The following is a 12,174-nucleotide window of genomic DNA, read 5'->3' as shown; positions in this document are numbered from 1 at the left end:
GCGTGATTCGTTTATGTTGGATATTCAGTTTGTTTAAAAATGTCTTTATTTTGAATGAAGTAAAAGGAAGTACATTATCGCTAACAAGGTCAGCGGATGTATTATGTATAATATCGACAACCGGAAATTTTGATGTTTGATCTACGAGGGTTACCAAATAAAATCCGTTTAGTAAAGGACCAAGGTAATCTATATTAACCGTGTTCCAAACTTCCCATGCTGTTGGTGTGATTAGTAGTTCGGCTGGCGGATTTTGTTTGCCACGTGCTTGACAAATTGCATATTGTTTGATGTACTGTTCTACTTTAGTGTCTAGGCCCGGAAAGTAAACTTTTTGTCTAAGTAGTGTTTAGTTTTCTCTAGTCCCATGTGACTATCAACTTTTTTGTCTAAGTAGTGTTTAGTTTTCTCTAGTCCCATGTGACTTCTCTAGCCCCATGTGGCTATCATGAGTTGTATAACCGTAATTTCTAGGGAACGTGGAATCACAATTCGATTTGCTTTTAGGATGTCTGAAGTTTGATTTACTGTAAGTTCTTGGCGAATATTATGGTAAACAAGTGATTTTTTTTGAAATGTTTTTTTTTCCGGAGAACTTTTCGGATGTAACAGTTTATGCCAGGTATTAGTGGCAACTAACTCAGTATTTGTAGAATTGGATCGGCTTTAGTTTCCCTTTGAATATCTAGTTGGGAAAGGGCTTTTGGACATGCGTAATTATCAGTAAAGTTGACATACTGCTCTAACCCTTTGTTGTCACAAGGGTCTACAGGATGTCGACTAGGATAATCAGATATATTTTTTTTTCCTTGAACGTAGTGTAGATCAAAAGAATACCCTTGTAGTCGTAATTAATACGCTCGATGCGAAGTGGCACTGTAGCATTTGGGTTGTTTAAAGTCTTTGTAATAGCTTCGTGATTGCTGTATATTTTAAAGGGGTCTCCAAACAAGTATGTTTTGTTGTGCTGAAATCTGCGGTGGTAAATTTTAATTTAAACAAGCATTAACATTAATATCCTTTGTAAGACAAATGTATTTATATTATGGTTTTTTGTAAATGAAAGAAATAAATATAAATGGGTTATTTTGACTACCATAATGGCTGACTTTATTAATACTTTGGAAGAAAAAAAGCCAAAAATTATGCGTTTTATTTTTGAAAATATATATATTTAGCATTTAGTTCAGATTTTTCTGACGACATATTGTGTTTACTAATGCATAAGATTGATTAAATGTAAAAAAAAATCAGGAGTTGGGAGAGTTTCAACCTAGGGGTCAGTTTGGAGAACAGTGTTGCTTCACTTTTTCTTTACAGAAATTTTGTGAAGTCAGACATCTAGATAATTTATACAATTGAGAAGGATTAACTTGTAAAACCGGTAAAGATAGGCAAAACGACATCTTTATTCGACTTGAAGATTTATAATATATCTGAACTAAAATTTGGCATTAAAAAAAAAAAAAAAATTAATTATTGTAAGAATATTGTAAAAAATATCGTTATTATACCAATAAATATCGGTATCCTCGTTATTTTTATGTATTCTGATAAACCGATAAAAAAAAAGCCGATATTATCGTTTCAAACGATAAGTTATCGTTTAGTTATCGTTTCAAACGATAAGTTATCGTTTCATAGACAAACTTATAAAGTTTGATATCGTTATCGTTTCAAAATAATAACGATACGCAGACCCTTAGACGGCTGAGTCTTTTAATTTTTCAATACCATTGTCCAGGGTGTTGGAGTTGGAAAACGCGTTCTTCCAATAGCTTTTTAAGCGGCTCGCATGTCTACGCAAATCCGTATGTTCCCGTCATCTTTTGGAACGATTACCATTGGACATATCCAGGGTGTCGCTTCGTCCGTTACCGTTTCAATTATTCCTTCTGTTTCAAGCTTTGTAAGTTCATCTTTAACTTTTTCTCTAAGTGCGAGAGGGATTCTTCTTTCTCTTTCTGCGACTGGAGCTATACTTTCATTAATTTTCAACTTTACTTGGTAGTTAGAAAGTTTTTCTATTTTTCCGCTAAAAACATAATCTTTGTATTAGTTTATAAGTGGTTGTAATCGTTTTGGAGCGTTTAGAAGGAGAGCACCGTTGAGTTTGTTAATTTTCTGCATGGAATGGCAAATTTAATGATTTCTGTCGCCACAATTATTTGGTCCTATCTTTTGATCTCTTGGTTTTTGTTTAAAAGTTTCTCATTGACGTCAGTATGCGCGAGAGCTTTATTTAATTGTATTAAACCTAATAATTTAGCGTCGTTTCCAGATAATAGGTTTTTGTGGCGGCTTTTGATCACGTGGAATGTGGGCTGAAAGAATTTCGTTTGACTTTCTATGACTACGTTGATCTGTCATTCTATTTTTAGCTTTGGATTGTTATCTCCGTAAGTAATAATCTGAGTTTTAGATTTATGTAGGCGAAGTGGTCTTCTAAGAAAACTGTTTATCTTTTCAAATGTTTCAAAGTTTAGGATATTTACAAAAGTTCCGGTATCTATTAGAACGGTTATTGGTATATTTTCTATGTTAATTGTAACCTCGAAGCTTTCGACTGCGTCATTAATAATTTTCTTTTTGTTCACTGAGTACAAATTTCCTTGGTTTAGCTCTGAATGGGTGTTTTCGGATTCGTTGACATCTTTATAAATTATATTTAGTGGTTTCGTATAAACTTCTTCATTTCTTTGGTTTTCCCTCGCTGTATTGCTGTATTTTGTTCGATTTGTTTTTTACTTTTACAGACTGCTGCAAAATGCCCGATTTTCCCGCAGGAATATCATGTTTTCCCCAAAGCTAGACATATATTAGTGTGTGGAAATTCGTTCCCGCATCGGAAACAAATTCTTTTCTGCGATCTCTTTTCTATCTCATGTGGTTGGAGGAAAACTTGTTTTCTTTACTGTATTTACTTCGCTTTGTTTTATCGTTTCTTTCTCGAGTTCTTCTATTTGACTGTCCATCAGTTCGAATGTTTTTGCAATAATTAACAACTCTTGTAGAGTTTTGTTAGGGTTTCCGTAGTTTTGAAATGTTTTTATGTAGTTTTTTCTCGTAATCAACAAATCAATAAATAACGATAATTTTCTCTCCTAACTAAAAACTCTCTTTTTACAAATTTTCTCCTTCATATATAACAGCTTGCTGGTATGTGATAAGCGTATCTTGTGGTATAATGTTTTCATAAATTTCGTAAGTGTCTTCCCCAATTAAATTGAGAAGTAACGAAAGTTTTTGCTTGTCATCTGTAATTATCAGTGAACTGCAAAGTAACTCAAATCGTTTAATGTAGCGTTTCCAGCTAGAAAACAATTTATTTGCATTTCGCTACATGAAAATGGTGAAAAGTTTTATAAATTAAGAATTTTTATAGCCATGGATAAACACAATCTTTATAAAAGTCTAACATTAACTTTATTTTTAATTCAATTCACTTTTCTTTTATCTTCGTCGCTAATTTGAAGAAGTTCCACAGCCTGTTCTATCTCTTACTTCTATACAATGAATTCTCAATTACAATAAGATAAAATGTCTTAAACTCTCCATCTCGGAGTACATTCTCACAACGTTATGGAAAGTTTTGTTATTTGAATGGAAACGAATGCTTGTTATATGAAAAACTGAAAATGTGCTGGTACAGGAATCAAAATAATTTTGTTTTTAAAAAAGCAAAGTTTACCTATTATTGACGTGTTTAATTTATGTTATCATTCTTTAATTAGTGATAACATTATAAACATGTTTTGTTACTATGATCATAGAAACAAAAAAACAGATTTTCCGATTGTAATTCGAGTTAGTAAATCTTGGTAAATAAAGTAGTCAATTAAACTCTAAAAATGGGTTTAAAAAAGTGCATCATACAAGTTAAAGTGGCAAATTGTTGGTTTTCTATATACGAATTAAATGTCTAACAGGAGATTACAAAAAAGGTTAGTGCATCAGAGAGATGCGTGAGAGGCTACCAACACTGCAAGTTATTCATCAAGTCCCGGGAGGCCTCAGAGGTTGAGCCACAAAAATGTCAACTAGATTTATAGTTAGTTGAGAGTTAAAACTGGGGTAAGTAATGCTTGTTTAACCGAATTGTTCAACGAGTTGTTACGGGGTGTTAGTGAATGCGATGAGATGATAAGAAAAGAAATAAAAAACGAAAAATGGAATCATAAACAGCACTTTAAAAACCGTAATCGTTAATTATTAAGGCGATGATTAACGCGATGATAAGATTATTAAGGCGATAGATTAAGGCGATGTAAGTGCTGTAAAACAAATTCGATTTGTAAAGTTTACAGAAGACCGGTTTAACCTTATTGAAATATTTTTTTATCGATGGACAGAAAAATAGTAACTACCCATATCATATCAGTTAAGGTCCTTTAGTATAACCAAGAGAAAACTCGGTAGAACATCCAACTCAAAGATGAAATGAAATTAGTCAAAAGTGTTACATTGCAAAGCTAAAGGCTTATAACTACTTTAATTGGATCTATTTTTAATTGCTTTTTAAATTGTTTTCAATAATCAGTAATAAGTAAATTAAAAAAAGGTATTGACCAATAATGAGCAAGGAGGCCTGCTTAATTAATAACTCATTAAGCAGTCAAGAAGAATTATCACTGTTTAGTCATTTTGATATGTAGTTCATAGAAAGCATGTTTTGTTACCTAAACTTTTATTATCTATTATTTTTAGGTTCGTTTGAGCAACGTTTTTTGAGTACATTGAGAATTTCAGATATTAAGATTATGCATAGATTAGTGCAAACCCTTATATAGTAAAAAAACATTAACGCTAATTAATACGATTTATGTTCAAATATTTAACAGCGGAAATCTTAAAAAATCCAAAGGGCTTTTTAACACCAAACCAAAATAATTCTACGTTTATACAATGAACAGCACGGTAAGTGTTTTTTCTTTACTCTTAAATATGTGTTGAATATATATCATGTTCGTCTTTGGCATAGGTTTTATTTTATAGTTTTAAAATGATAAAACATAAAATGCGTGCTAAACTTGTTCAAATACGAAACTTGTAAATTACCGTTTATTAATTCTGGTGGATTAAAAAAAAGCAACAGATAAGTTAAGACATGTACCAGAAAAAATCTGTGTGGACATTATAAAGGATATTTATTTAACTATTTTATTTCGATATTGAATGTTATATATATTTTGAAAGTACATATCTTAAATTATTATTAATTTTCACTTAAGAAAGTTTGTGAAGTTTTGTATGTGAGAACGCACGCACTTTGCGTTTTACACTTGACATCAGCTTTTGCACAGTCTTCAGCTGGATTTTTTTGGTAGCTCTAATCCATTTCTTTTTGAAGTCTTTCATGTGTTTGGCTTCTTTTACATTGAACTTTAGCTTTCTTTTGACAAGAGCCCAATATCTTTCGATAGGAGGTAGTTCGGGACAATTTGGTGGATTGCAGTGTTTTTCAACGAAATCTACTTTATGTTCCTTAAGCCAGTTTAAATTTGTCCCAGAGTAGTGACATGATGCTAAATCGGGCCAAAATATAGGGTTACCCGTGTGTGTCCTTAAATTGCTTCACAACGCTCTGCACTGTTCTCAAAGCAATCTGCAGCTCTTTAAAAATTGTTTTGTTTGATACACCAGGATTTTCAACGAGAAAATGCAAAAGTTTTTCTCGCTTCTTATCTTGATTTGACGACATTTCAATTGAAACTAATTGCTTCAATAACAGAGTTGTCTACATTTTGAATAACATTAATACAATGACATTTTAAAACAATGAGCTATTTAAAATGATGCGCGGTTTCCGTAAACACCACATCGGTACACGCGCTGATTTTTTCTGGTACATGTCTTATTTAACAATTTCTTAACGGGTAAACAAATGTTTTTTTTTTATAATATAGTTCTAAAATTCACAGATCATCTAAAAACTTGTATAACCGGCGATAAAAAACAAGCTCCCTTACTTACATTTTTTGTTATTCTTTTTATTATTCTGATTTGGATGTGTAATGCTCTCTCAATTTAGAACTATAAATGTAGAATAAAACATAACATAAAAATAAAAACGTGTTTTTTTAATAATATATCTTGTAAAAAGGAAAAAAATGTTGTTCAAGTTTTTATTTCTCTTTACTATTACTTAGAAAGTTTTCATAGTTGTTCAAAACATCAATCTGGTAAAAGCTATCCTGTTTTAAAAAAAAAGAAACGGTTTTTACTTCGGCACTTTTCCAATTGCCTTTCCAATTAAATCCTTTATGTACTGAGCTTATATCCTGAAGTACTGCATTTATCAGTGATACAGCACTGCAATCTGATGCTCTATGTTTGTCACCATTACATGAAATTTTTTAAAGTGCCAATCTTATCTGAGAACGAAGTGAATACTTTGGTTTACTCGTGATTGGCACATATTAATCCGAATCAGAACTGCTAGAATCCATGTCTTGTTTTGATAAGCAGATTTTATTCGTGTTTATCATTTTTTATTTTACTTTTGCACTGTGTTTGTTTAGGTACAAAGATTTTGCTAATTACTTTGTCTTAGCACTTGTAAATATCCTTCTAATTATAACTGCACTAACGTTTAGTAATACCATGCCCTGCGAAAGGAGCTTTATGAGAATTCAGGCCACTTGAAAAGTGGTCAGATTGGTGTGAGACGAAATGTGTCAAAAAGAAACAAAATGGGTAAAATGGGGCCAGACCAACCATGCCTGACTAACTCCTTCGACCATCTATCATGCAACATATTCAATAATTATTTTTTGAATGCAGTTTTAAAAATGTGTTCGTGCACAACCCAAAAAAGCGAAGCACTTAAACATTTCAAAGTTAATATCTTTATTTTGCATGATAAAAAGTTGATCTCGAACTTTCGTTATTTTATTTCGTTTTAAGTTACTGTTAATACTTTTTGTGATTATTTTAAATTCATTTTATTTCATTCTCTGTATTTATTAAATGTTTAGATATTTGAGATAAGAATCTGGGAATTAACTTGGTATTCATTGATTGCAGTTCTTGGAGGGGTTGGGAATGGTATTGTAATGATAGTTATACTGTTGTCCAAAAATATTGATCGCAAATCATCGTTTAATGTTGCCATATTTTCGTTAGCACTCGCCGATTTCTTAGTTTCTGTTTTTGGAATACCCTCCTACATTTTGTCAACAAACTCCTTTCGAAGTCATTCTACTGGAAGAAATGGTGATTGGATGTGCAAATTTTTGACTGGTTACACCATACAGTTTTGGCTTCTAGATGCTTCAGTTTTTTTACTCGTTTACATTGCACTAGAGAGAAGAAAAGCAATTTTATATCCAAACTCTTCGCTGCTGGAACCGAAGTCATTTAAACGCAATCTAGCGATAATGATTTTAATATATTTCCTAGCTTTTTTGGTTCAGTTTTTAAAGGCAAGTTTTACACAATATAAACCAGAACCAGATCCTATGAAATTTGGAAATTTTTGTAAATATGATCTTAAATATCCAATTTTTCTTCATATCATTGCATTTCTATTTGACTCGTTTGTACCATTTATAGTTGTTGTTTGTTGTTTCTACCAAATATCTCGGACACTTAAAAAAATAGATGATTTCTTTAACTCAAACCTGCAGATATATTCCGATAGAAACCATAAAACTGACGTCATAAAAGAACGTAAAGTAAACACAATAAAAACCATAAAAATAATTGCAGTTGCACTTTGTGTTTGTGTTTTGCCGAACCGTTTGCTTTATTTGATCTCTCCTTTGAGTGCCAAATGGCCTATTCTCAATTGGAATCAATGGTTGTCACAAATATTCGTTTTGATGCGTCTTTCAAACTCTTTTATAAACCCTATTGTATACTGCTTTCAAAGTAAGGAGTTTAGAAGACATTTTTTAACAGTTTTTTGCAAACGCAGATTGGTTGCTTCAAATGGTTATAGAAGATTGCCTGGGATGGCATTTTGAGAAATCAGAGGATGGTTTTAATTCCTATATTTCTTTGTGTTAAAACAAAGATTTTTTTTCACATTTTACGTTTTTAAATGTAAATGTTTAAAAATGTAAAATATTCGCTGTATTGATACTGTAGGATTTGATTGTTTTTTTAAATCACGTGCTTAATTCGTAACATTTTAAGATAAAATAATTCAAACTGGAACTCGAGCTCTTAGTTTCGAATAAATGTGTATATAAGTATACAACTATACAGCTAAATTTTTAAAGTATTTTGTCATAGCTTTTTTCCTTTTCGCTAAAATTGAACAAAACTTTTAACAAATGTTCCTCTAAAGTGACTTCAAAGTATAATTTAAAATAACTTAGTATAATTTACCATAATATATATAAAGTTTGTATACAGCTAAGTTTTTAAAGTTTTTTCGTCATAACTTAACGTTTTTAACAATTGTTCTTCCAATGTGATTTCATGGCATAATTTATTCAAAAAATTGATTACTTGTAACGGAAGGAAGAAATTCAGCTTTTATTGAAAACATACTCGAGCAAATCTTTATAAACAGTTACATGCCCCGTAGTAAAAATGAAAATTTTATTACGAAATGCATATGAATATTAAAATTAATGTACTGGAGATAATATTTATCTTAAATTGAAATTTAAAAAATAATGAATAAATCTAAGTATTCGATAGGAGAAAAGAAAAAGTTAATAATACTTGTTGTAGAGAAGAAGATTCATTTTAAGCAATTTTCTAAGCTTTGTAAAGCGGCTAAATTAACAATTAGCGTACTAGTAAAAGAGATATAGACTGGAAAGCACTTAAAAATAAGCATCGTTCAGTCAGACCGAAGATAAGTACAGAACATCGAGACAGAGTTTGGTAAAACAGTCAAAACAAAATCCTTGCTAAAGTGCTATCTATTTAAAAAGCATTTTGAGCAAGAATTATGGTGTTAAGTGCAACGTAGGTTCTACAAAACATCACCTGCGTCAGCATAGTTTGTTTGGTCCTCGTCCTGCCCAGAAACCATTAATATTTTTAAATAATCGCTCGGCCCGAATGAAATTTACAAAAGGCCATTTGCGTTGGATTTCAAAAAAAAGGGCACAAATCTTATTCAGTGACAAATCAAAGTTTTGCATATTCGGTAGCGATAGTATCAAGTACGTGAAATGTCCAAAAGGTGAAAGATTTGCTCCTAAATATCAAATGCCAACATTTAAGTATGGTGGTGGCAATCCAATGGATTGGGCATTTTTCCGCCGTGATTCTATTGGTCCTTTTCATCGCATCGACGACATAATGTATACTTAGATATAATGAAGAATGTAGCTGTCACATCGAAAAAACAGAATGCCTCATGGTTGAGATTTTCCAGTAAATCATCAATCCAAAAAACCGTGCAAATTTCATCAAAAAAATTTTTTCCATTCGAAAAAAAGTTTTTCTTTTAGACTGGCCTTCTCAAAACCCAGATTTAAATCCAATAGAACAACTTAAGATTATCTCGATCGTCAATTGAAGGGCGAAAAACCAATGAAAATGACTTATTAAAGGTGTTTTCGGATTTTTGGGCAAATATTCCATAGATAGTCTTATCATCTTAGTTGATTCAATGCCTCGTTGCTGTCAAGCAATATCAAAATCTAGAAACTATCAAACAAAATTCTAATGCGATTAAAATATGTACAGGAATTAGAAATGATATTTCTCTTTTGAATTATTCCATTTGTATATAAACTTTTCCCAGAGTATGCTTTTAATAAAAACTGAATTTCTTCCTTCCGTTACAACTTATCTTTTCTTTTTTGAGTAAATGTAGTATTGTAGTGGAACAATTGTTAAAAATTTTATTCATTTTCAGTGAAAAGGCAAATCTTTTTGATGAAAAACCTCCAAAAACCTTTGCAGTTTAATGTATATATATAGATATACATCGGCATGACAGAAGTGAGTAGACACCATGATATATGAGTATTGAACGCTTATTATATTTTTGATGTGAATAAATCTTAATGAAAATGATACATTTACCAAGATTTGAAATTATATATCTTATTGAATAAGCATGTAAAGTCCATAAAGAGCATTTGAATTCATCTCTATTTTAACGAGGCCGTTCTGTTGGTCAACATGAAAATGCCTAAGCCAAAAACAAAATATCAGAAAAGCTCTCAATTTCACTTTTCATTGTTAATTAACTGATTGTACAATTTACCAGAGAGTGGAAGGAATGCTTATCATCCAGCCCAAGTGGTCCTTGACTTTCTAACAGGACCTTGAGTCTTGTTAAAAGAAGTTGCAGACAATCCATGTTGCGATGCCTCAAATACATTAGAACAAGCTGGTGTGATCCCCAGAACAGCTGCCAGGTCTTCATAAGCCATTATGGCAGAGCTGCAAGTAAAAAGTCGTTTCTTCGGCCTACCAGTGTCATGTGCGGAAAGTATTGTGCTCCGTCATACACTCTGATAAGTCACGATTTGCATTATTCTCTGGCAGTAGAAGGGTATGGGTATACAGACTTTGCAGTCAGGAAATTGACATCAAAAGATTGCAGTGAAACACAGTGACTTTTCGAACAGTGAAACATGGTGGCTTTTTAGCCATGGTTTGGGGTACAATATGGAGGAATGATCAATAAGAGCTAGTGAAGTGCTAAGGTAATATCGATTCAGTCTAATATGTTTCCATATTGCAGGAAGGGCACTATTCCTAACTTTTGGACTTGACCTAATCTGACAGACCCGAGAAAATCATTTGGTGTGGTGATAGGGTATACCTCCCTGACTTCAAAAATATAACTTCACAATTAGGAATTAGGAGATGCTAAAAAAAGGCGAGTTGAAAATCTGGTAAATTTTCTTTAATTTTTCCATCATTTAACCACCTTTTTACAATATTTTCTGCTGGAAATATTATAACTTTTCATTCAAATTTGACAACAAACAACTAAATCAATATGAATGGATTTAGATTTATATAAAGGAGCCATTTTACAGCAATAAATTATACACATTTTAATAAAAAAAATGAGTTATAAAAAAACCGCCCAAGCCCTGGCAAACACTAAAGTACTGGTCAAATCAATTTAATCTGGTTAATAAAACTGGGTAATCTTGATGGGTCATCAAAATGTCTCCTAAACGAAATTATGAGGAAAGTAAAAAATTAATTTGTATTCTCTGTTTTAAAAAAGTATCAGGAGTTTTGACTGACTTTTTGAAGCAAAAAATTACACAAGTAGTCAAAAAAAGGGGTCGGTTTTGAAAACCTTTGCACTCGCTCTGGAATTTGTGAGGGTTGTAAGACATCACTAAAAGCTATCGATGGAAATCAATAGAATTTACCAGAATTTTACAATTTTTTAACAACCAATATTTCTAAACAAACTCGGTCTTTTGCTCACTGTGAATGTGTTATATGTGAAGCAGCACGGGTTAATGGAAAAAGCAAATATCTATCAGCTAAGACATCTTTTGAGAACCCAAAACCATCATCTCAAGCAAAAAAAAAGGTGCTCTTCTTCTTTTTTTGATAATTAGCAGAGGAAAATCTCATAACTGCACAACAAGTACTTTTCGTGAACATCTTGCTAAAATTGCTTCAAAAGATCAGCTTTCAACAAACATGGTTGCAAAAAATGCAACAAACATGGTTGCAAAAAATGATATTAACTAAGTATTAATGATTCACATTGCGACCGTTTAAAATCTTTTTTCATGCATCATTGGCCAATTTCAATTAAGATTTTGGTTTATTGGGTGTCTATTCAGTTCTGATCTATTCCTCACAGTAGCTTTTAATAAAATTGTCTTCAACTTCGGGCTTTTTTTTGAAATTATTTACCTTAAAATGGTGATTAAGAATACGAGAAAAGGTACGATTGATAGACACAAGCTAACACCTATGAACACTCAAAAGTGTAAAAGTCTTGATGAAACAAATGAAACTCGTGCGAAGAAGCAAGCTACAATAACAGGTGCATTTAAGGCGGTATCTGAGTCACGTAATGCACGAAATCTTGCTCAGTTTGAATTAGTGGAGGCATTTACTGCAGCTAACATACCGGTAAACTAACTTGATCATCCTAAGCTAAAGAAATATTTACAGACGAATGTGAAGAACCTTGGGGCACTACCATGTGCAAGTCACCTACAGCGCGATTATCTACCGAAAGTTTTTGATGCTACTCATGATGAATTGAAAGCC

General features: G+C 32.0%; 1 protein-coding gene and 1 pseudogene across 1 annotated transcript; both read left to right on the top strand.

Moving 5' to 3' along the window:
* The window catches only part of LOC149880836 (uncharacterized), a 331,517-nt pseudogene that overhangs the window by 121,331 nt on the left and 198,012 nt on the right, over window positions 1-12,174 (top strand).
* On the top strand, window positions 4,791-8,665 carry LOC149880853 (galanin receptor 2a-like). Its single transcript, XM_090069500.1, has 2 exons — window positions 4,791-4,917; window positions 6,978-8,665. The coding sequence occupies exons 1-2, from the start codon at window positions 4,906-4,908 to the stop codon at window positions 7,965-7,967; spliced, it is 1,002 nt and encodes a 333-aa protein (XP_089925626.1). The 5' UTR covers window positions 4,791-4,905; the 3' UTR covers window positions 7,968-8,665.

The sequence above is a fragment of the Hydra viridissima genome, unplaced genomic scaffold (genome assembly GCF_058129835.1).
Source record: "Hydra viridissima isolate aposymbiotic clone 2 unplaced genomic scaffold, HvirCarnegie_v1 scaffold_12, whole genome shotgun sequence".
Lineage (NCBI taxonomy): Eukaryota > Metazoa > Cnidaria > Hydrozoa > Anthoathecata > Hydridae > Hydra > Hydra viridissima.
This window is presented reverse-complemented; position numbering and strand designations above follow the sequence as displayed.